Genomic DNA, 24,231 nt, shown 5'->3' on the forward strand with positions numbered 1-24,231 from the left:
GAATGAATTCGATCTACGATCAATGGACGATGCTTCCACAGAAACTTCCGCAATAGAATCGACGATAGGTTCTATAGCAGATTATACAGATGTGTCTACTATATATGACGAACGACGACCATCTGGAAGGACACAGCAGCAACAGAAGAGGAAGAGGAATAGGAATATACATTATCGTCGCATGTAACAACACACATTGTGGAATGTAACACTTAAAATGGGTGCCCCCCAGGAGGCGGAAGCAAGTACAACCTGATGATAGCTTATGTAGTGTAGAAAGAATAGAATGATCCTTTTTTCCACGCTCTTCTTTTTTTTCTTTCTTTTCTTTTTTAATATTTTGAATTAATACAATTCAATTCAATTTTATTTTTATCCTTTTTTTTTTTTTTTTTTTAATATTATGAATTCAATTGAATTTAATTCAATTTAAAAATTTTTTTTTTTTTCCTTTTTTTTTTCTTTTTTTGTTGTGCTAGTGTTTGTCCTTCATAATATTGATTCTTTTTCGTATACAGACACACATGTGTGACATGGTGTAAAAAATTTGTGTAATTGTACACAGTTCCTTTTTTTTTTTCGCAACATGAATTTTATTGATGATTTTTTTTTTTTTTTTTTTTCAAACTTGTTTTTCTAATATTTTACACCGTGTAATTTTGCTTTGCGCGCCTGCTGGTGCAAGTCGCACTTTTTTCGCACAACAGCGACGGGGAAAACGCCGGAAATCTTTTTTGCACTTTTCTGCCACGCGGTTGCTAATTTATTGTTTGGTATTTTTGCAGTTTTGCATTTTAACTGTGTTCACAAATTTTATACAGTTTTCATTTTAACTGTTCGCGTTATACCTCTTAGGAGCTTTACGGGTTAGTGACTTTACAACTACGCGAACATTACACTTTCAGCGCGCGACACTGCGCGCAATTTGAAACACACTTTTCAAATGGTCCATAATTAGTACTTAAAAAGGAGAAGGAAGAAAAGAAAATTATAAAAATAAAAACAAATTATTAAGATAAAAAAAATATTTATGTACGAAAAAATAAATTAGAATAAAACAATTTCCCAACATGTCCGTGAGTTGAGGAAATTTTTTTTTAACTTCTATTAATTACACAACAACGTAAACAATTTAATACAGAACAAAAAAAAAAAGAAAAAATATATACTACAACCTAAAACCCGGAATCTGAACTTGGAACCTGTTCCTGAAGAACACCTTCCTTAAGAATAAAGTCTTCTTCCGTAAATCCGGAATCTGAACTTGGAACCTGTTCCCTAAGAACCTGTTCCTTAGGAACACTTTCCTCAGAAACAAAGTCATCTTCCCTAAACCCGGAATCTGAACTTGGAACCTGTTCCTTGGGAACACCTTCCGTAGGAACAAAGTCTTCCTCCCTAAACCAGGAATCTGAACAAGGAACTTGTTCCCTAGGAACATTTTCTTCCTTGATAAAATTGCTTCCCATAAATTCTTGAACCAAAATTTCAAAAAAGTCTTCCTTCGTTGAATGAAGGTCCCCTTTTTGACATTCGTCTAAGACTTCTAAATGAATATCAATAATGGTACGGTGACACACACGGCCATCAACGCCCTGTTTTTTTTCCCTCTTCGTTCTCGTTGGAGTAGATCTTGGTTTTCGCTCCTTTACTAAGGTATATGCATGTGGACCATCTGCCTGGTCGTCCACATGAGCAAGGATTTCTCCTAAAGGAGGAGGACCGGATACTTGATGAGCTCTTCTGTGCCGTTTTCTTCTTTTACCAAGGAAAAAATACTAAAAAGAAAAAGGGAGAAAACAATTCTTAAGAGGGGTGAATGTTTTCTTTTTAGAGCAATAATTACTACTTCTAACCTAAATGCGAAATCCTACAAACACACATCCCGTAAATGCAAAAATCCTACACACACACCCTAAAATGCGAAATCCTACATATACACCCTAAAATACGAAATCCTACATACACACACCCTAAAATACGAAATCCTACACATACACCCTAAGATGCGAAACCTTACACCCAACTGAATCACTCATACACTCTTTCCTTTTTTTTTTTTTTTTTCTTTTTATTTGTTTTTTTCTTTTTTTTACCTTTTTTTTTTTTTTTTTTTTTTCTCTTCCTTTACCTTCCAAAAAAGATAACCTATGACAGAAGTACCAATGAAGACAGGAATGGTAGGAAGGTATGGGGTAAGGAGTTCCGAAGGGTTGTCCATCCCTTTCTTCTTTACGTTCACTACTTTCAGAGTCTTCGGTATTCTTAAAACAGTTTCAGTTTTTCTTCCACCTCTAGAATCAGAAGGACCACGTGTAGGAGTTGGGGCAGGACCTGGAGCTGGAGTAGGAGCAGGTTTTGCAGGTGGTGGCTCTGGACCTGTTACATTGTTATTTGTCTGACTAGTTGAGCTGCCAGCTTGGTCTGGTTCCTTGATTGTTACTTCAGTATTTTGTGATGGTGGATCACCCGTGGTACCGGATGGAGTTTGGGTGTCTGTTCCTGTGCTTGGAGTTTGACTGTCACCTGCGCCTGCAAAAGAAGGATGTGAATTATTCTGCTGACGTTCCAGTTCCCTTAGTTGCGTACAGGAAATCTGCCCTTCTATTTTATGTTTACTCTTCACTATAACAGTACTTCCGCCTGATTCAGTAATCGGAACAGAATTAGGGCCACCTGCAGAATCATCGAAGCAGCCTTCATCGTGGGCAATCTTACCTGCCTGACCTGTTTCATGTGTACCCGAAATGCTTGGTGGTGCCGATGCGGGTGCGGGAGGATATCCAGGTGCTGGTAACTGTTCTTGGTTCTCTTCAGATCGTGCACCTGGTGCAGCAGCAGGTGCTGTTGGAGCAGCTTCTGGTTGCGTATCCTTTTTACATATCTCCTCCAAAGTTTTATTTATTTCTGCATTCTTCAGGAGCTCCTCTTTTATTTTTTGCCGTAGGTTGCTATTATTAAAAGTAGGCTTTGGACAACTGTCCCACTCACATTTCTCACAATTATCACCACTGTTGCACAATTCCTTATAAAGACTTCCTCCGTCCTTAAACACTTTTTTCATTTTTTCCTGGTCGACACACTTCCTTTCCGTCAGTATCTCATTTGCAAACACATTTAATGCCATACAAGCCATAGTTTGCTTAAATAGTTGGTTATTCTTGGGTTTCGGCCCATCGTTCCCCTCTTCGGTAATATTATATATATGCCTTAGACCTGCTGTAATAAGCTGGCATATCCTTTTATTAGCTTCTGGAGATGTATTACCATTATGTAAAATGTTCTTGCATGAATCATCGTCTAAAGTGCTTCCATTGGCTATAGCATTAGACAGTTTGTTCAATATGTTCCCCATGTCCCCATCTGTCCAAATTTGATTCTGCCAATACAAGGAAAGAAGAGGGGGCATATACTTACATTTAACTTTTACATAAAAACTTTACTCATACCTTCCCCTGAGTACGTATACATTGTTTCTACATGCAATATATACGCTTAGATTCATAATTAAAATGTGGATCGCCCTAACCTCCCATTTCGTTTGGCCCCCTTGTCTCCTATCCCTAGTCCATTGTGTTGTTACACACTGGGCGCGATCACATAAGTTCTTATTTATATCACTCATGCCTTGATCTAATTTTTCTTTTTTTTCATTCTTCTTGAACAATTGCTCCAACTTTTGTCCTACTTTATCTGTTTCCTTAGTACCGCCTATTTTACAATTTGCATAATTTGTATCCCTATCACATTTAACACAATCACCCTTACCATTCGTTCCTGTAACCTTACACCAATTTTTAAATTGCCCATTCCCTTTCTCAAATGATTGTTTTATTGTATCCTCACTGACTTCACAGGGAGATTTAACCACATGTTTCAGCATATCTGCATAGGCGTTTAGAACTAGGCATAACATAGTTTGCTTAAAATCCCTGTCGTCTTTCTTGTGCGTTCCGTCTCCATCTTCCGGAATACTGTATATATGTTCTAATCCTGCCGCAATATATGTACATGCATTTATCTCCGGGTCAGTGACTCTTCTACTATTTCTCTCTGAATTTCTATCAGTACAGTAATCTTTCATACCAGCGTTATTATTAGATATATATTCAAACATATCTTTGGCCCTCTGCTCGATGTTATCGCGCATGTTATCCTGTTCATAGAAGGAAAGAGAGGGAGGAAGGAAAAAGGGAAGGAAACAAATGTATGCTATGTAATTATGTGTATCCCCACCTTATAATTATTATGATGTCCACTCCCCCCCTATAACTATGTCCACCCTACAATTATATGCAATCCTATATGTGTGTGTCTAATTTCTTCCCCCCGTATCCGTTTTGCACAAAAAGTGCAATACGCACGCACACATACAAAAAAAACTGTCCCCAAAGTGTAATGAAGACAACACTGTCCCTCCCTTTAATGAACAATATTGTGTTTACACCCTTTTTTTATTCTAATGAAGACAATACATATTGTATTCCTTCCGCCCCCCGTCTTTTTTTTAATTCTAATGAACAATACTGTCCCCAAACTGTAACGGACAACACTGTGTTCCTTTTTATTGTAATGAAGACAATATATATTATGTTCACATAATTTTAATTCCAATGAGGACAATATATATATTGTGTTCACTTACCCAGGTGACCGCCTGACTTCCATTGTTGATTCCCCATTTCTTTGCTACGCAGTCTACGCGATCACATAGGTTACCCTTGTTCTTACAGTCAGTACCTGTGAGGAGGACAGCGGTAACAGGAGGATGGTGATGGTGGTAGGTGCACATTCCTGTCTTTCCAGTACTGTTTTTATCTTTCTTTTTTCCCTGTTTATTTCATTTATTCTTCACTTACCTTGTCCTGCTTTGGGTGTTGGGGTAGAGAGTGCTCCTGCTGCCTCCACCTTTTTAATTTCTTCCATCAGATCCTGCAGTTGGCTTTTAACTTCCTGTTCCTTCTCTTCTATCTTCCTTAGTAGCTCTTTCCCTCTCCCACTCCCTGCACTTGCATTACCACTGCGCCCCCTATCCTGAATTAGGTTCTTTGTATATTTCCTGTTATTATCATTGCACCAATCCTTATTGTGAATATTCCCTAATTTACCCCTTTTCCCATCACAAATCATTTTACTAGTAACAGTATGTAGTACGTCGCCAGTATCCCTCGCAATTCTACTAAATTTCCCATACTCACAAAGTTCACCTGTCTGCCCTTCCCCTAATTTGCCCTCCAAATTATACATTGCTTCGTATGCGTACTTAATAATGTCACTACTTACACAACGATCCTTCACATACATAAGCCACATATTCAACAAATCACATTTTGTTACACAATATTTCCCTGGAACATTCTTCTTTTTTCCCTCACATTCAAATTTCTTCTCATTGGCTATTATTAAATTTCTTATTAAAATTTTACAGAAAGTTTTTTCCACTTCTGTCCACTCCCCATCCGTTATTGCATGATTCTCACATACACTTTTATATCCTTCCCACTTGCTAAATATATCCTGACCATCAGCATCACTTGGATTATTTGAGAATGCAGTAAACACCTCATCCCAGTTACCTGTGAGGATATCGCAGAATATAGAAGAAGTTTATATACATGTACCTACATTTCCCGCATATACCATTATACCTTCATCATGATAATTATTGTACTAAGTACTTATGGATGCAGCACATGAAATGAAGAATGTACAGTTCAGTCTATACCTTCTTCATTTTCTTCCAATCCCTTGATTGTACAGTTATTCTGGTCTACTGATAGTTTGGGGTTTACAGCTGCTTCCCTCTGCTCTTTCATTTTCTGTTGTATTATTTGCTCAATTCCATTATCATCCTTAATTTGGCCGACCTTAATTTGGCCAATTACTTCTTTTGCACTTTTTTCTGTTAAAAACTGCTCTTCCTTAATAATTTCTTTTATTTCTTCCATTTCCTTCGCTTCATACCCAGTCATTCCCTTTATTTTAGTTTCTTGCCGGTTCTCTTTCTTCTGAGTACTTGCCTTTTCCTCCTTTTTGCTGCATACCTTACCCTTATCCTTTTCTACAGTGCCATAACCACGTAAACTTCCTTTATTTTCGTCCACCCATCCTTTTACTAAGGTACCTAATAACTGTGTTCCTATTCTAAGGTCCTTAAAATCATAGTACCCACATTTTCTTTCTACTCCTGCCTTATAGAAATTTGCCAATATTCCATCCACTGCTCCCGTTGTATAATCCAACATATTTCCCAATAGACAATGATCTCCAAACATGGCCCATATGACTACACTTCCCGCTATACATCGGAACATCAATTCCATTTCTTCTCCTTCACTTGTTCCCATCCCCATTTTCTGCTTCTGCCCATCTTGATTTCGACCATTCATCCATAGTAATAATTTACTTAACATCTTACATAAGGTTGGATCCCAATCATTCTCCCTAAGCCTTTCTTCCAGTATAGTTTCCGCGAAGTCCCTACTGCACCATGTTTGTATTTGCGTATGCTCTGGCCCCAAATACCCGGGTATGGCTTCTAACATTTTCTTCAAGTTTGTCCATAATTGATCCTGCCATGGTAAATAAAAAAATAAGGACAGATATTTCCTTGAACCTACATCCTCCTTGGTCCTTTAAAGCTCCGTATCTACGTACACTATATTATATTGAGCACTCCCCCTTTGGCCGCAGCCTACTTACATCAGCCCCCGCCCCATGTGTCTTCACCAGTTTTAACTGGTACTCAATGAATTTCCTTATAGTTGGTGCCATGATTACATATTTATTTTTATAATATAAGTCTTAGGTCCTTTACCAATTTTCCCTATTACATTTAGACTTATTCTTTAGTAAGTGAATATTATAATTCATCATATCTGCAACCACACACAAGTACTTCCCGGTACGGATCTATTCTTCTGTCTTTCCATTTCCTTATGATAATTGTCCACATTTCACATTCGTCGTCTTTTTTCCCTTTTATGGTTCTTTTTATTCCCAGTTTTACTTCCCCCTTATTTTTTTTTGAAATTTCTATTTTGCTCCCATCTACTTCTTCCTTTTTCTTCTTATTCCATTCATTATTTTCCTATTTCTTTTTTTTTTTTTTGTTCTTTTTTCATTCTTTCTTCCTTTTTTTTGTTCTTGTTTTCTCCTTTCTTTCTCTATGGAAAAATGAAAACAGAAAAATTCTGCGCATGCAAACTTCCTTATTCTCCCCTTTTTCCTGTACACCACATTTCTTCTGAAAAAAAGAAAAAGAAAGAACAGAGAAGGCAGAAGAAGAAAGGGAGGAATTATCCACCTCTCCTTTTTTTTTTTTCCTCCACTTTTTTGTTTTTTTTTTTTTTAGCCTTCTCCCTTCTTTCTTTTTATTCTTTCTCTAAAAGAAAAAAAAAGAATCCTTTCCTTTTATTCCTTCCTTACATTCATCGAAACAAGAGAAGCAGAGGAAGAAGGAACGTGCACCTACCACCACCATTCTACTCTTTCTTTACTTTTTTTACTTCCTTTTTCTTTTTTTTTAATTTTTTCATCTTTTTTCTTAACTTCCTTTTATTTCTTTTTCCATTACTGCCAAAAAAGTAAGACCTAGAAATAGAGTGACCAAAAAAAAAAAAAATAAAAAAAGAGAACAATTTTCCCCCCTTCTATATACAGCATCCTCATTGCAACAGAAGAAGAAGCAACCTTTCTATACATTCTACCCATGTGCTTCCTTTTGCATTCTTCTCAAAATAAAAAACAAGAAAACATTATTCCTATACATTCATTGCCTTTTTTTTTTTTTTTTTTTCTTCTTTCTTCTTAAAAAAAAAAAGGAAGGAGGAATTATCCACCTTCCTCTTTTTCTTTCTTTTTCTCCCTTTAAATTTTTTCTTACCTTTCCTTAAAAGAAATAAACTTCGTACTCTCCTCTTTTTTTTTTTCTTTTTTTTTCTTCATCTAAGTAAATTTTTTTTCTCTTTCTTCTTTTTTTCTTTTTTTTTTTTTTTCTTCATCTAAGGAAATTTTTTTTTTCTTTCTTCTTTTTTTCCTTTTCTTTTTCTTTTTTTTTTTCTTCTAAACTTCCTTCCCTCTTATTTCTTTAAAAAAAAATAAGGAATAGAGAAGTAAGCTTCCTTCTTCCCTCCTCCCTCTCTTTCCTTACATACACTTGCATTCTTTTATTAAAAAAAAAAAAAAAAGGAAGAAGAAGGAAGGAAAGAAGGAAGGAAGAGAACGACCTTATCTAATATAGGGGACAGAATATAACGTAGTAGAATCGCCAGTGGTGGAAATTGTTCTTGTGGAATACGTTTCTGTTGTTGAGTTGTCGTAGTCTTCGTCATGGTCAAACTCATTAAATTCTCTTCTAAGGGACCTTTCTTTTCTTCTGTTTCTTCCCTTTCTTTTATTTTTGCTGCTGCTTCCTACGAGGAAGTTTTTTATCCGAGAAGGTAGAAGATCATACTACGAAGGAAAGAAAGGTGTTAAAGAAAGGGAGTATAAAAATATGTATTATATAAATACATATATCTAAAATATATGTACATATATATGTATGTATGGTTGTATGTATATATGTAAGTATATATACGTATATGTATACGTATATATAGTGCATTGTATACAGTTCATTCTCCATATATTTTTTCCCTTTTAAATAAGGGTGGAAATAATAATAATGATTATTATTATATATAATTTCACTATAATGGTAATTGTAATGGTAATTATAATTGTCCATTATAAGTGTACCTTATATAAAAAGTATCCAAGTGCTGGTAATCCTATTGTTGCCAATGCACCACCAGACATAGCAGCAGTGGGAAGTCCTGAGCCACTTGGTGTACTGTGTGTAGGGAGAGGCGTTTCCACCGTCGGACCACTTCCATGTCCATGACCATGTTGTGGAGTATGCACTCCCTCGTCATTTCCATGCTGGGATGTAGGAGGTTGCAGCGTGGCTTCTGGAGCACCTTCTGGATGGTCTTCAGTAGCTTTCACCACTTCCGTTTTCAGAGGGGGCTGCACAACGTCCACACTGTTCTGAAGTGCTTGATGACCAGGTGAACCATCTGCAGTGGGTAGTGAAACTTTCACTTCAGATTCGAGTTCACCTGGTCGTTCGGATTCTGATTCCGATTCGGGTTCCAGTTCTTTTACTCCAGAACATGTTAATGGTTGTTTGTTCACTCCTTCACAGTAAGCTTTGTATGTACTGTTGTACTCGTCACAATATGGGTCAGCCTCACCATTAGTTGTGCCTACCCCCCCTTCTCCTCCTGGTGAGCAATATTCTCCTATAGCTTCACATGCATTAGTAACATCCGCCTGATAACTCTGCCAAATACTGCCCTGTGTCGCGCCCTTTACTTGCTGTAAATACTTTTTTACGTAATAATAATCGTAATAATATTCGAATACTCTTTTCCTATTGTCGAAAAGGTCTTTGCTATTGTCAACATCCTTGTATTTAACTTCACATTTACTTTCACCGAAATAAGTTCCCAGCGTTTCGTAAATTGCTTCCAATACGTCTGATACCTTATGCCCATGATTAGTGCTGAGGAAAAATTTCCCCACCCAATGATAAAAGAATTGACAGGGTGCGCCTTTGAGGTGCAATTTTTCGGGATCGCCGGCATATTCTTTTTTCCTTTCTGATGCGTGGCAATAAGCTCCCATCAACATCCCCGCATAGGAAGAAATTGAGGAGTATCCTATTAATGCTTGTTGTAATGTATTCGTCAGTTGTGCGACATTGACCCCAATGGTGTTACATTCCTTTCCATCTGCGTCCACGAATTTCTCATAGTAGTCGGTACTGGAAGGTAAATTACCCAAATCCAATTTCTACAAATGTGAATAGTTGGGGGGAAAGTGTACAAATATGTACTCCATATATACACATATATATACCTATATATACATGTACATACATATAACATATATATATATAAGATGTCGGACGCAAATATGTTCAATTAGAAACTTTAAATAGGGAGGGATAATATTTTTTTTTTTTTCCGGTGCTCCCAACTTTTTCATTCCTTACCTGTCCTGGTGCCATTTTGCTCTAGTTGCATATAATTCCTGTATGTAAAATACCCTTTTATGTATTAAGGAGGAAAATTGTTTACTTTTCTCTACATATGTATGTGTATATATGTATATATATAATTATATATAGAACATGTGCGAGTACAGGCAGCACAGCACATCACTACCCCCTTTTCACATTTTTCTTTCCCGCCCTTTCACACCCACCACATTCCTTTCAAATTCCTTTTACATTCCCTTCCTTTACTTCCTTTTAGATTCGTTCATTCCTTTACTGCAGTATGATATGATAGTTATCCGTACGCTATTCTTTGAGGACATCGTAGAACACAGTATTATTATTCTTATTTGTACAAGCATGCTTCCCTATTACATTAGGCTCGCATGCGCTCCTTTATTATGTACATATATAGAAGAAAAGGGGGCTTGCGCAACTGCCTTTCTTCTTTAGGCAAAAATTTTTCAGAATATGCCATTTACTCTATGTTCTATTTACATTCTTAAATGGAAAGGGGGAACGTTGGGGGGTGGTAGGTGGGTTGTTAGATCATTAAACTATTGTTAGATCACATGTATATATTGTGTGGTGCAATGCACAGTTCATACATATGCATATATGTGGCAGTTCTTATGCCTATGTGCATTAGGAGCACATTCCTTTCTCCTTTCTTTCTTTCTACCCTCCGTCAGTACACACTATACTTCACACGTTAATGCACCCTTCCTTTCATTCTTTCTCTTCATTCTTATATCCTTTTTTTTTTCTTCTTTTTTTCCTTTTCTTCTTTTTTTCCTTTTCTTTTTTTCTCTTTTTCACTTTTTTTTTTTTTTTTTTTTTTTTTTTTCATTACACCCTTTGGGTGTACCCCCCTTTGAGGCGGCTAAAGTAGCAAGCCATATTATGGGGCATTAACCTAGAAAGAACCTTAAACCCTAAACCCTTAAAACTTCATTCTAACACCCCTAAACCATTCATTCTGACACCCCTAAATCTTCATTCTAACACCCCTAAGAACCTCTCGTTCTAACGCCACTAAGACCCCTTCCATCCACCCCTAACAACCTTCATTCTTCCCCCCCTAAGACCCTTTCCTTCCTCATTAGACCCTTTCCTTCCTCATTAGACCCTTTCCTTTTCTCCTTAGACCCTTTCCTTTTCTCCTTACATCACCTTCCTTCCTACGAACGTTCCTTCCACCCCTAACCCTTCAATCTAACAACCCTAACAATCTTCCTTACACCACAAACCTTTCATTCTAACTCCCCTAACAACCTTCCTTCCACCTACAACGTAACAACCTTCTCTCCATCGTACCACCCACCTAGCAACCATCATCCTAACACATCTACACCTTCATTCTAACACCCCTAACAATCATCCTTCCTTCCACCCCCTAACAATATTCCTTCCTCCTTCCTTGCTCCTCCTTAGACACTCCTTTCCTTCCTGCTCCATAGACTCGCTCCTTCCTCCTCCTTAGACCCCCCTCCTAGCACCCCGAACGCCCCTTCTTTCTTCTTAGACATCCTTTCTTCCTTAGACATCCTTTCTTCCTTAGACATCCTTTCTTCCTTAGACCTTTCCTTCCTTAGACCCTTCCTTCGATCCCTTTCATCATACTTTCCTCTTCATTAGACGTCCTTTCTTCCTCCTTAAACCCCCTTCTTCCTTAGACCCCTTTCTCCTTAGTTATTCTGTAGGAGGGACGCGCCCCCTCAAACCAGACACGCAAAGCAAACCCTCACTCAGTGGAAGAGCAAACCTGCTCTATGGAATAGCAATCCCCCCCTCTTCTTCTGGAAGGGGGACCAACGAAAAATAGAGCCCCTCCCCTTCAACAGAGAAAGATGCACATATGATTGGATTGCACTCCCCTCCCCTCTTTCCATCCACCAAAGTGTGACCTTTCCCCTTTGAGGAAAGCTTAGTCTCCACTTTGTTGCGCACAAAAAAAGTGGAGTAGAAATTCTATAGTTGCAAAAGTCCAAAAAAAATGACCAACATTCGAAAAATCAGGGTTACAACACAAACCTGACTCTACAAGCCTTTTATCAAAATAGTGCCATTTCATGGCAGTACACATTTTATACAATTCCTGTACAATTTCTTGCCTACGCTTTCCTTTTTGAGCAATGTGCAAAATACGTTCTTTCCCATTTTGCCCATATATGGTCACAGGAACCTTCAGTCTTTACTTTAATTCATCAGCACTACCAAAGAATATACAATATTTTTCTCGCGGACACGAAAATGGGAACAAACCATTAGTGCGTTGCGTGTGTGCTTACATGTAATGCACCTTATATTATTAATAAAATTCATATCTGCGCGCTTCTGTTTAAGCTCATTGTACAACAAAAGAGCGAACTCGAAAGGCAAAATCAAAATGCGGAATAAAAAAAGGGGGGTATGAATACAAAAGTAGGTATCATATACTTTTGCGCAGTGTTGTAGGTATTCATTTTATCAAACGGAAAAGGAAGTAGCCCCTCCTTTTTTTTTGGTGCAATTTTTTCTGTGTGACAAAATTTATATTAGGGCATTTTTTCTTTTTTTTTTTTTTGAACAATTTTTTTTTTTTGGCTAATTTCTTATTGACTAATAGTATACTTAAAATCGAATAAAAACACAAAGGGAAAGAACGCAACTTTCCTCTTTCTTCTGCGAAAACATGGTGTAATTTGCACTTTTATATGAACACTGCATCTAAAAGATGTGTAACATAAAAAAGAAGGCCGGGACGGGAACCTTCGCGAACCCTCGCGCACAATTTGCAGGAGCACCTTTTCAAATGTCCATTAATTGGACATTAGGAACAAGAGATTTATTAAGATAAAAAAAATTATTTAGATAAAAAAAATACTTATGCACGAAAAAAAAAATAAAATAAAAAATTTAATGAACACTTTGGATCTTAAATTAAGAAATTACAAAACAAATCAATAAGGTAAAAAAATTTCCTTAGACCTTATATTGTTCACACATGAACATGTAAACAATTTAATACAAAAAACAAAACAAAAAAAAAAAAAAGAAAAATATTTACTACACCCTAAAACCCGGAATCTGAACTTGAAACCTGCTCCTCAGGAACATCAACCTAAAACCGGAATATGAACATTCAACCCCTTCATTAGAAACTTCTTCCCTAGGAACATTTTTTGTGGGAACAGAGTCTTCGTTAGGAACAATGTCTTCTTTCCCTAAACCCGGAATCTGAACTTGGAATTCCTTTCTTAGGAAGAAAGTCTTTTTTCCCTAAACCCGGAATTTGAATTTGGAACCAGTTCCATAGGAACATCTTCCTTAGGAACAAATTCTTCCTTCACTAAAACCCGGAATCTGAATATTTCACCGGTTCCTTAGGAGCACCTTCCGTAGTAAGAAAGTCTTCCTCCCTAAAACCCGGAATTTGAACATGGAACCTGTTCCTTAAAAACATCCTCCTTACAAAAACTTTCCTTAGGAACAAAGTCTTTCTTCCCTAAACCCGGAATCTGAACTTTGGACCTGTTCCTTAGGAACCTTTTCGTCTTTTATAAATTGGGGTCCCATAAATTCTTCTACAATTATTTTAAGGAAGTCCTCCTTCGTCGAATGCTGGTCCCCCTTTTGACATTCGTTTAAGACTTCTAAATGAATATCAATAATGGTGCGGTGACCTACACCACGACGACCAACAGGGCGACGGACGCCCTGTTTTTTTGACCTCTTCGTTTTTGTTGGAGCAGATCCTGGTCGTTTTCGTTCCTTTACTAAGGTATATTCATATGGACCACGAAGATGGTCCACATTATCAGGGAGTTGTTCTTGTAAGGAAGGAAGACCAGATACTTGATGAGTTCTTCTGTAACGTTTTCTTTTTTTACCAAGGAAAAAATACTAAAAAAAAAAAAAGGGAAAAAAATATTTCTTTCATGGGGATGCGAAATGCTGTTCACGCAACAGTAATTACTACTTCAAACCCAAGTGTAAAGTGATACACCCCTATGTACGAAACCTTAAAAACCCCCAAATGCGAAATCCTACACACACACCCCTAAAATGCGAAATCCTACAAACACACCACTCAAATGCGAAATAGTCCTACATACACCACTAAAATTCGAAATCCTATACACACACCCGCACTCTGATTCATTCACCGTTTTTTTTTTTTTTTTTTTTCTCTTTTTTTTTTCTTTTCTTCTTTTCTTTAATTTTTTTCTTTTCCTTCAGCCCTTAAGAAGGAACTTTTTAGTTCCTTCCTTTTTTTTTCTTTTTCTTTTTTTTTTCTTTATGCGGAAAAAAATATTTGCTCCTTTTTTTCTTTTTCTTACCTTCCAGAGTAGGTAGGTCATAGCAGAAAGACCAATTACGACAGGTACCGAAGGTAGGTATGGGGTAAGATCAGAAGGGTTGATTCTGTTAACAAGTGGGACAGGAACAAGGGGGGGAACTGCAGCACCTTCCCTTGAACCACTTTTTCTTGTTGTTGTAGCAGTTCCTAATGACGGTACTGGTTGTACTATTACTGTTGGTGATGATGGTGCTGAACCTGGTCTTGGACTACCAGTGTTCTGGTTTCCCGTGGAACCGGTACCTGAAGAACCTGGATTCCAGGTTCCAGTAGAACCGGTACCGGAAGAACCTGGGTTCCACGTTCCAGTACTACCAGGACCAGAGGAACCAGGTTTCCAAGTTCCTGTGGAACCTGGTCCGGAGGAACCAGGAGACTGGTGTCCAGTACTACCGGGACCAGATACTCCAGGGGTACCTAAGAAGGAAGTGAAAAGTGTAGTTCCAGTATTATCAAAAGTAGCGACATCTTGAATATTATATGGACCCTTGTGCACACACTTCTTTATTTTATTTTTTATTTTCTAATTTTTTACACTTTTTCCTTTTTCATATTTTATATTTTTTAATTCTTTTATTTTGTAATTTTTCACGTCCCAATTTTTTTGCACTTTTTTTACACTTTTTTCACTTTGTAATTTTTTTTTACGCATCCTAACTTTTTTGTACACTTTCTTTTTACGCTTCTTTCACTTTGTAATTTTTTTTATTTTTTACTTTTTTAATTTTTTAAACCGTACACCGGAGTATACACGTAGACAGGAAGTGTTCACTTTTTTTTTTTATTATTATTACCTGGTGTTGCTTCATGTGAGGTTCCTGGGCCGGAAGAACCGGGATTTTGAGTTGGATCAGTTGTTATACCTGTACCTGAAGTTGTGAGAACAGTGTTATCAGGATTTTCCAGTGTTACTGCAGTTCCATAATTTTTCAATATTCTCTGGATGAGTTCGTTCTCCTCATCCTTATCATTAAGACCTGTCTTTGCTCCTAAGGATTTGGCAGATGTACACCCTGCAGTTATATGGACACTACTGGGACCACCCTGAGTATTAGTTTTCTCAGCACTATCCTTACATGCACTTTCCTCATCATCCTTATCCTTCTTACCTGCTTTAGTTGAGTGAGTTCCCTCCGTGCCAGGTTCTGCTGGTGCAGGTGCGGACTTCGCAGGATCCTTTGATGGAGCCGGTTTCGCAGCTGGAGGGTCTGTATTGACTACTTTCCGTAATTCCTTTGATCTTCCTAATTTCAATAGGTCTACAATTCTTCCATTAGGGCAATCTCCACTTTGTTCTGCTTCTTCCTGCTCTTTCTCCCCCTGTTGGCATGGCATCCAGGTCATTACCTGATCTAACTCATAAATACCATTATCCTTCTTTCTTCCCTTCTCTAACCATTTATGTATTTGTGCCCCAGCTAACTTTTCCACAGTTTCTACATCATCCACTTTAACCCAATCACATAGACTATTGATATCCTTTCTTTTGAATTGTTTTTCTACTTCTCCCATAGTATTGGAAAGAGCTTTTAGAACTTCCCCTATACGACACTTATCCTTCAATATCCTTATTATAATATTATTCCCTATTATACATTTTAAGTATGACTCTGAGTTCACCTTCTCCCTCTCATTCTTTTCTTTCCACTTATTCTTATCTTCGTCCCATCCTTCCATCCAATAAATTACTCTTACTAATCTTTTGCATATGCCCTTCATTTGTTTCGTTTCGTTCGTGTTCTCACCTTGTATTCCACCACATATATTATGTATCTTCCCCGGCTTTTCCTGCATTTCCATATACTTCTTTAATTCGTCCAACAATCTCTGCACTTCCTTCCCTACTTCACTTTTCAATTTATCCTGAAAAATAAGGAGAAAGGGGAAGAAATAGACCTATGAAACTTACAGATTTATTCCTTTCTCTTCCTTCCTATATATTTGCGACACTTAATGGGCTCTTTTCTTTTGTTTCATTTCATCCTTCCCTTTTTTCTCTTTTTCATTTTTTCTTTTTCTCTTTTTTCTTTCTTTCCTTCTTTCTTCTTTTTTCCTGTAAGCACCCTTTTTCAGGGTGCACTTGAAAGGTTGTCCCTTGTCCGGTTAACCCCCTTGTTCCGGTTCCTTCTCCCCTTGTCCGGTTTCCTTTCCCCCTTGTCTGGTTTCTTTTCCCCCTTGTCCGGTTTCCTTTCCCCCTTGTCCCGTTTCTTTCCCCCCTTGTCCAATCTCCCCCATGTCCATTCTCCCCCATGTCCATTCTCCCCCTTGTCCAGTTCCCCCTTGTCCAGCTGGACCCGGGTTGTCCGGTTTCCTTCCCCACTTGTCCCGTTTCCTTTTCCCCTTGTTCGGTTTCCATCCATCCTCGTTCCGGCTGCTTTCCCCTTGTCCGGATTCCTTCGCCCCTTGTTCCGGTTCCCTTTCCACCCTTGTCCGGTTTCCTTCCCCCCTGTTCCGTTTTCCTTCCCTCCTTGTCCGGATTCATTACCCCTTTGTCCGGCTGCTCTCCCCCTGATCAGTTCACCCCTTGTCCACTCTCCTCCTTGTCAAGTTCACCCAGTTTCACATTCCCCTATCCGCGAGGAGACCCTCCCTACAGGCATCAGCCTCCTTTCATACAACCGAGATAACCCCCTCTCTGCGAGGAGTGCATCTTCCTCAAACACCTAAATTCTCTAAACACCAGGCCATAAACCTTGAAACATAAAACCGAAATCCAAATTTCTATACACTTGAACCCAAAATCCTCCACCCTAACCCATGAACCCTAAACCCTGAACCCTAAACCCGAACCCTCAACCCTAAAAGCTGAAACACAAAAACACTGAACACTCAACATTAAATATTTAACACTAAGCCTAAACACTAAGATCTTAACCCTGAACCCAAAACGCTAAACAATGAACCCTAAATTCTAAACCTTAAATCCTGAAACCTCAACCCTAAATCCTAAAACCCTAAACCCTGATCGCTAAACCCTAGAACATGAACACTAAAAGGTGCACCTTCAAACCCTATAAATAAAAACCTAAACCATCAACCCAAAACAATAAGCACTAATAACAAATTCCGGTAGCTTAGACCCTAAATCCTAAACCCTGAAACGTAAATAATGAAGCCTAAATAATAAACCCTAAACCCTGAATACTGAACCCGGAACCCTAAAACAAAAAACCTGAACACTAAAACCTAAACCTAAAACCTGAACCCTGAACACTAAAACCTAAACCTAAAACCTGAACACTGAACACCGAACCCCAAACCCTAAAACCTGAACCCTGAACCCTGAACCCTGAACCCCTAAACACTAAACTCTAAAACTTAAACCCTGAACCTAAACCCTGAATCCTAAACCCTGAACCCTAAACCCTGAACCCTAAACCCAGAATCCTAAACCCTGAACCCTCCTCTTTTTTTTTCTTTTTTTTTTTTTCCATTCCTTTATTTTAATTGATTCTTCTCTTTTTTTGTTTCAAATTTTTTATTTTTAAAATTATATTATTAGTATATATGGGTGCGTGCTTGGACCTAATTCTTTTATCTTCTCCTTTGAATATATAGTCATATGTGTTCGGCCTTATTCTTTTTTTTTTTTTTGCCTTTTCTTTCCTTTTCTTCTTTATCTTTTTTTATTTAACTTTCCTTCTTTACTACCTTAAAACTTCCATTTTTCTTTCCCTCTTAAATTTTCCTTCTTTTTTATCCCTTAAGCCTTCCTTTTTTTTTACCTGAACCTTCTTTTTCTTTTTTCCTAAAACCTTCCTTCTTTACACGTTTTCTTCTTTTTTTTTTAAAAAATAATAATAATAACACTGCAGAGGAAATTTACCTTCCTTACCTGGTCTAAGGTTCCGCCCGTCATGAACTCTTTCTGCTTTGTATCCCATGCTTCTCTTAGTTTTGTCCTTTTCTGTTCACTTTCTTGCCTTTTCTGCTGTTCTTCATGTGATTGGGTGGGAGCGCATGGATCAGATGATGGTGCTGGTTCAGGATGCTGTGTTGATGCAGCAGGAGGTTGTACTGTTGCTGGTTTGGCAGCAACCGGTTTTGCTGCTGTGGCTGGTTTGACTGCTAAAGGAGGTGCTGCTTTCTTCTCTTCCTGTACTTTCTCTTCAATTTTACTTTCTAATTTCTTCTGGATTTGGTCTTCCCCCTCATTTGGATCCATTTCTAACATTATTTGATCTGCACCCTTCTGCGATACAAAATCTCCGTTCTCCTTCATTTTCTTTAATTCCTGTATAATAACTTTACCGTTCCACCCTTGACCTTCAGCTGTACTGCTTCCCCCTGCTTTGCTTCCATTAGGACAGTTCCAAATTCCCATTAAATTCTTATATTTCTTTATTTCATCCTTCCCTGTCTTCGTCTTCTTCTCATCTACCCACTTTGCTATGGTTCCCCATATTAATTTTCCCCCTATCATGGACTTCTTCAAATTGAAATTAGAACATAACTTATATGTCGGATCTGCCTCGTGAAATTCCAGAAGAGATTCAACCATTCTATGCATGTACCCTATGTGTTTATCAAATAAGCAGTGTCCCCCATACAATTCCATCAAAACCACCCTTCCCACTATGCACCTGAAATAAGTTTCTACCATATCTTCCTTCTCAACACCATTTCTTATGCCAAATTTATGTGTTAACCCATTTGTGTATAATAATACTTTCATTACAGCTTTACAAAATTCTTTTTCTTCCGTTCCCCATTTAACATTGTCCTTGCTTTCCCCTTCATATGTGGCACACATTGTACTATGAACTTTTTCCTCCATATTTAATGTATCCATCATATTATTAAATATTGTTATTAAATCTTTCCATATTCCTTCCTATAATATAATAAAAAAGGGGAAATATATAATTAAGCATATATACCCTGAATTCACTCTCCATTCTCCAAGGCTGCCTACATATATATGTACTTATATTTGCCCTTTATTACGGATTTCACTCTTTCATTATTACATTCAGTTGATCCTGCTTTGTTATACTCCTTTTGAGAACCCATCTGTTAACCAGACTGCTTAACAATCTATCCCCTGCTGCGCTGTCCCCACCATTCATTGGATGGTGTGGGTTCCGTGATGACAATACATTGTTACTACTAGTGGGGAGACCTAATTTTGCTAGAACATCCTCCTGTTGTGTACATGATCCCTTGGGTTTTGTGTTGTTTTTAATTAATGCCATAATTCCCTGCTCCTTACTCATAGTATTATAGATAAATCCTAACATGTCGAGTTCCCCTAATATTTTCATATGCTCCAAATCCTTATACTCGCATACATCGCACTGAACTTTCCCATCTAATGTGCCCAGAATCTTTATTGCACTGTATGCCTCATTTATAACATTGTTCTTATCACAATGTTGCATTCGATACATGGTTGCCCACAAGTTCATTATTGTGCAATGCACATAATCCTCCATTAGCTCATCAGCAGTTCCTTTTCCACATGGTTTGATCCCACTTCCTCTTATTTTTAGCAAATTCTTAACAACGAAGGTGCACAGTTCCATTTCTTCTGACTCCAGTGGCTTCCCCTTTTCTCCCACTGTTTTGCATAGCCCTTGAGCAGTGGTTTCTTCGTTCTTATCATTCATTCCTACAAGAATTTCTTGAACCCAACTTATTATACTCTTCATGAGTTGTGTCTGCAGATTGGGAATAATATATTTATATATACATACTGCACATTCATCATTTCTTCTTTCTACAAAAAATCAGTATAGACTGATGAAAATATGTATTATTGTTTTATATATACCGCACACTATACTATTATACCTTCCTAGAGTTCTCACCGCTCCACTCAGATTTCTTCTCCTCCAACCACCTCTTCATCAAATCGTCGAATTTTGGACTGTTGGAAGCCATTCTTTCTACTATTCCTTCTCTGTGTTATTTGTTAATTAAAAATAGTACTTCAGTAAGTGCTACATACTGTTCACAACTTATACTTTCATTACTCATATTAACGCTTCTTTTATGACTGACTGACGTGCTAACTTCCAGGAAGTAGTATATGTGGGGAATTTTTTACTTTTTTTCATTCATTTTTTTTTCATTTTTTTCACTCTTTTTTGTTCTTTTTTTTTTTCTTCATCTAAGGAAATTTTTTTTCTTTTTCTTGTTTTTCTTTTCTTTTTTCTCTTTTCTCCTTTAAGATTTTATTCCTCTTCTTCCCTTTTTTTTTTTTTTTTTTTTCTTCCTTTTCTTTTTCCCTTCCCCTTTACTTCTTTAGAAGAAAAAAGAAAGGAAAAGCGGCGTTCCCTTCCTTCTCTCATACGCTGTAATTTTTTTTTAAAAAAAAGAGAAGGGAGAAGAAGAGAGTAAGGAATTACCTATATTCTTTTTTTTCTTTTCATTCTTCATTTTTACATTCTTTCTCCTCTTCTGTTTTTTTTTTTTTTCTTTTTTTCCTTCTTTTTTTCCTTCTTTTTTTCCTTCTTTTTATCCTTCTTTTTTTCTAAAAAGAATTTTTTTGTTCTTTTTTAAACCTTTTTTTCTCTTCTTTAGCCTATTTCATTTTTTTGTACTTTTTCTTATTTTTAAAGAAGAGAATATATAAAAGAGAAAAGAAATTAGAAAACTTCTTTTTTTTCTTTGGAGAATTTTTTCTTTTAAACAGTAAGAATGGAAGAAAAAAAGAGGAAAAATGGAAAAAAAGAAAGAGAAGCATACTGGAATGTACAAAATCATTAACTTTAGGAAGTACACGGAAAAATAAATAGCAAATAGTACAAATGCTGTAGCACAGTATATACATCGTTTCATAATGAAAAAAACCCAATATTATTGTCGCAATACAGTTCTATTTATATGCCCACATAACAATTAAGTCAAAGTGTGTTTTGTAATGAATGATCTAAACATACCATTCTTTTTTCATAAAAACACATTTTCTTTTCTCTTTTCCATTTCACACACACTCCTCAAGAACATACCACCACCATTGTTGCCAAAGGATTAGCATCCACAATTTCGCAGCTAAACGATTTGTCCTGTGGGACTGCTCATATAGTTTGTTGCTTAGGTGTTGCTTCTACTACCTTACGTGGATGGAATATTATCAGTAGCATGTTCCATTTCCAGCTTATTGTGTTCCTTCCCTCCATTATTTTTTGTTCCCCTCTCCTTCCTTTTTTAAAAAGAAACTTATCTAACATAAGGAACAGAATATAACGAAGTATCATCCTCCTCCTCCTCCGTTAAGTCAGGTTCTGAATCTACTGTTGTTGAGTTGTATGCTGAGGAAGAATCATATTCATTCTCCTTATTTAACTTGCGTACTAATGATATTTTTTTTCTGCTTCTACTAATGTTGTTCCTTCCTCCTCCAAAGAGGGTGTTACGTAAGTCGGAAAATAAGGAAGTATACTAAAAATAAAAGAAAGGAAAGGACAAAGATGGGAATGTGTTCGCAGAATGTACATGTGCATTACTGCTCGTTTTTTACATTCATTTTAATTTAGCATTCCATTTTTTTTTTTACATTTGTTCTATGCATTCATTTTTAAATAGACAGCAAATATGAATAAGTGTTATTATACATATTTCTTGTGTTAAGTGTACTTACCTTATATAGTAATAGTGCAACTGCTGGTAATCCTATTGCTGCTGCACCAGCAGCAGCACCACCACCAATAGTGGTACTATCCATTGCGGAGGACACAGAAGCAGACACAGCAGCAGCTTCCCCTCCACCTTCTCGTGCAGGTGGTCCACCAGCAGGGAAGGGTAATTGGGGAGGCTGCGGTTGCTGCTGTTGTTGCTGTTGTTGTTGCTCCTGTTCCTGCTGTTGTTCCTGCTGTTGTTCCTGCTGACCATTCTGAACACCTTCGGTTTTTTTTCCTTGGTTTTGTGCACCTTCTGCTTTTTTCCCTTGGTTTTGATCACCTTCAGCTTTCTGTTCTGAGCCATCTGGAAAGAAATAGGAGGAACATAGACATCGTGCAATCCTCCATTTTCTTGCATTTCTTTCCTTTCTTTCTTTCTTCCTTTCTTCCTCTTATCCTTTTTTCCTTTTTTTTTATACACCCTTTCGGCTGTACTTCCCCCGCTGGGGTGACTAAAGTACCAGGCCATATTATGGGGCATTAACCTAAAAAGACCCTACCCTTACACCCTCAACCCTTCCTTCTAAAACCCCTAACAACCCACCGACCACCCTACCACCCTACCACCCTACCACTTAACAACCTTCCTTCTAACACCCTAAATGCGAATCCCAAAATCCACCCCCCCTTTCTTACTCCCTTCACCCTCCTTTTTTTCTATTTTTTTCTTTTTTTCCCTCCTTTAAACTCTTTAAACTTTCTTTTTTTTTTTTTTCCCGCTTTAATCCTACACCCTTTGAACCTACAACTCCTAAATCCTACACCCCGAACGCACCTAAACCCTCGGGCACTTAAATACCAGACCATATTTCTGTTCTTAGACCGTGAACAAGCTTCAGTTCATACACCCCCCCTAATCCTACAACCCCTCAATCCCACACCCTTTCCTCTATACTTTTAACAACTTATTCTAAGAATACAACACATAACATTTTCCCCTTCCTTTTCCTTTATTTGTCTTACCTAATTCAGATGTTGAACGTGATGCTTGCTGAGGACATGTTAGTTCCTTCGGTGGCGCGAATTCGCCGCTTGGCTTCCCTTTCTCCCTTTCAAATTTTTTACAATATGGTTCTTCGGCAGTGGTTCGACACTTCTGATTTAAGTGTGAATATGTTGTTTGGGCGTTTTTCCAGGACTTCTCGTATTCTGTAGTGCAGGAATATGTAGTAGGATCCACACTCTTCTGTATTTTATTGTAGTCATAGTAGTAGTCATGTAATATTTTAGCCTCTCCGAAACGATCCTTCCAAATACCTTCGTATATATTAGTACACTTACATGTGAGGTCGAATGCCTTCAGCTTCTTATAAATTTCCGGCAAAACCATTGTGAAAGGTAAGCTTATCAATTTTTCGTTTCTTATTTTATCACCTAACCAATAAAAGAAGAAGGCATAACGTTCATCATCCGGCAAAGAAGCGAACTCACCCTCCCCAGTCCTGTTACACGCTACACAGTAGTTTTGCACAATTTTATTGATCCATTTCCAATTTTGCCCTTGGTAAGATTTTAATGATAGTTTCAACGTTCGTTCTACTTTATTGTGGTCCACTCTGCTCCCCTCACTCCCCCAGAGTTTACAATTCCTTCTTTCCTCTTTGTCTAACGCATCGTATATTTCCTCTGAGGGCAATTTAAATGAAGCGGCCTGCTAAAAGAATAATTGGTAGTATGAAAAGGAGCATGTGTAAAAAATGGGTGTTTCTACATGTGTGTACGTTCCTTCCTATATTATTATTTACTGCACTATGCACAAATTATTATATATACATAATATATATAAGTGTCCATGTTGTAAAGAAGGAAGGAAGGTTGTGTTAGGGGTGGTAGGTGGAAGGAAGGGAAGCAACAAGCCCTTTAGTGTTGTTCCTTACCCCTGGACTCATTGTTTATGTATATATTCTTGCATATAGTAAATTTCTACGGAACTTGCTTTCTTATTTATTCATGCAGAATGAATATAAATATATATGACATTCTTCACTTATATATTCTGAAGGGGAAGGATGGAGGTGGGCATCTACCATTTGAAAAGTGTATATGTAGCAAATTTTTGTACACTTCTTCTTTCTTAATAAAGATGCGTAATCCTTCACTTTCTAATTATGATTACACACACTACATACGTACGTGTTAAATCATTAGGAACATTTCATTAAGGTAAGAATAAGAACAAAAATATATATGCTGGAATAATAAAATAAGGAAGAATAAGG

General features: G+C 37.4%; 1 protein-coding gene across 1 annotated transcript; it reads right to left on the bottom strand.

The window, feature by feature from the left end:
- Positions 1-1,175: 1,175 nt before the first annotated feature.
- PCOAH_00025450 (SICA-like antigen) lies at positions 1,176-20,270 on the bottom strand (the record flags this gene model as incomplete). Its single annotated transcript, XM_020059350.1, has 18 exons — positions 1,176-1,778; positions 2,132-3,379; positions 3,530-4,156; positions 4,646-4,740; positions 4,860-5,576; positions 5,726-6,572; positions 6,703-6,757; positions 8,300-8,454; positions 8,743-9,840; positions 11,811-11,844; positions 13,539-13,680; positions 14,586-14,804; positions 15,182-16,250; positions 16,496-16,884; positions 17,016-17,079; positions 18,223-19,221; positions 19,358-20,047; positions 20,181-20,270. The coding sequence occupies 18 exons, from the start codon at positions 20,268-20,270 to the stop codon at positions 1,176-1,178; spliced, it is 9,141 nt and encodes a 3,046-aa protein (XP_019915073.1).
- Positions 20,271-24,231: the final 3,961 nt, after the last annotated feature.

The sequence above is a fragment of the Plasmodium coatneyi genome, chromosome 9 (assembly GCF_001680005.1).
Source record: "Plasmodium coatneyi strain Hackeri chromosome 9, complete sequence".
NCBI lineage: Eukaryota > Apicomplexa > Aconoidasida > Haemosporida > Plasmodiidae > Plasmodium > Plasmodium coatneyi.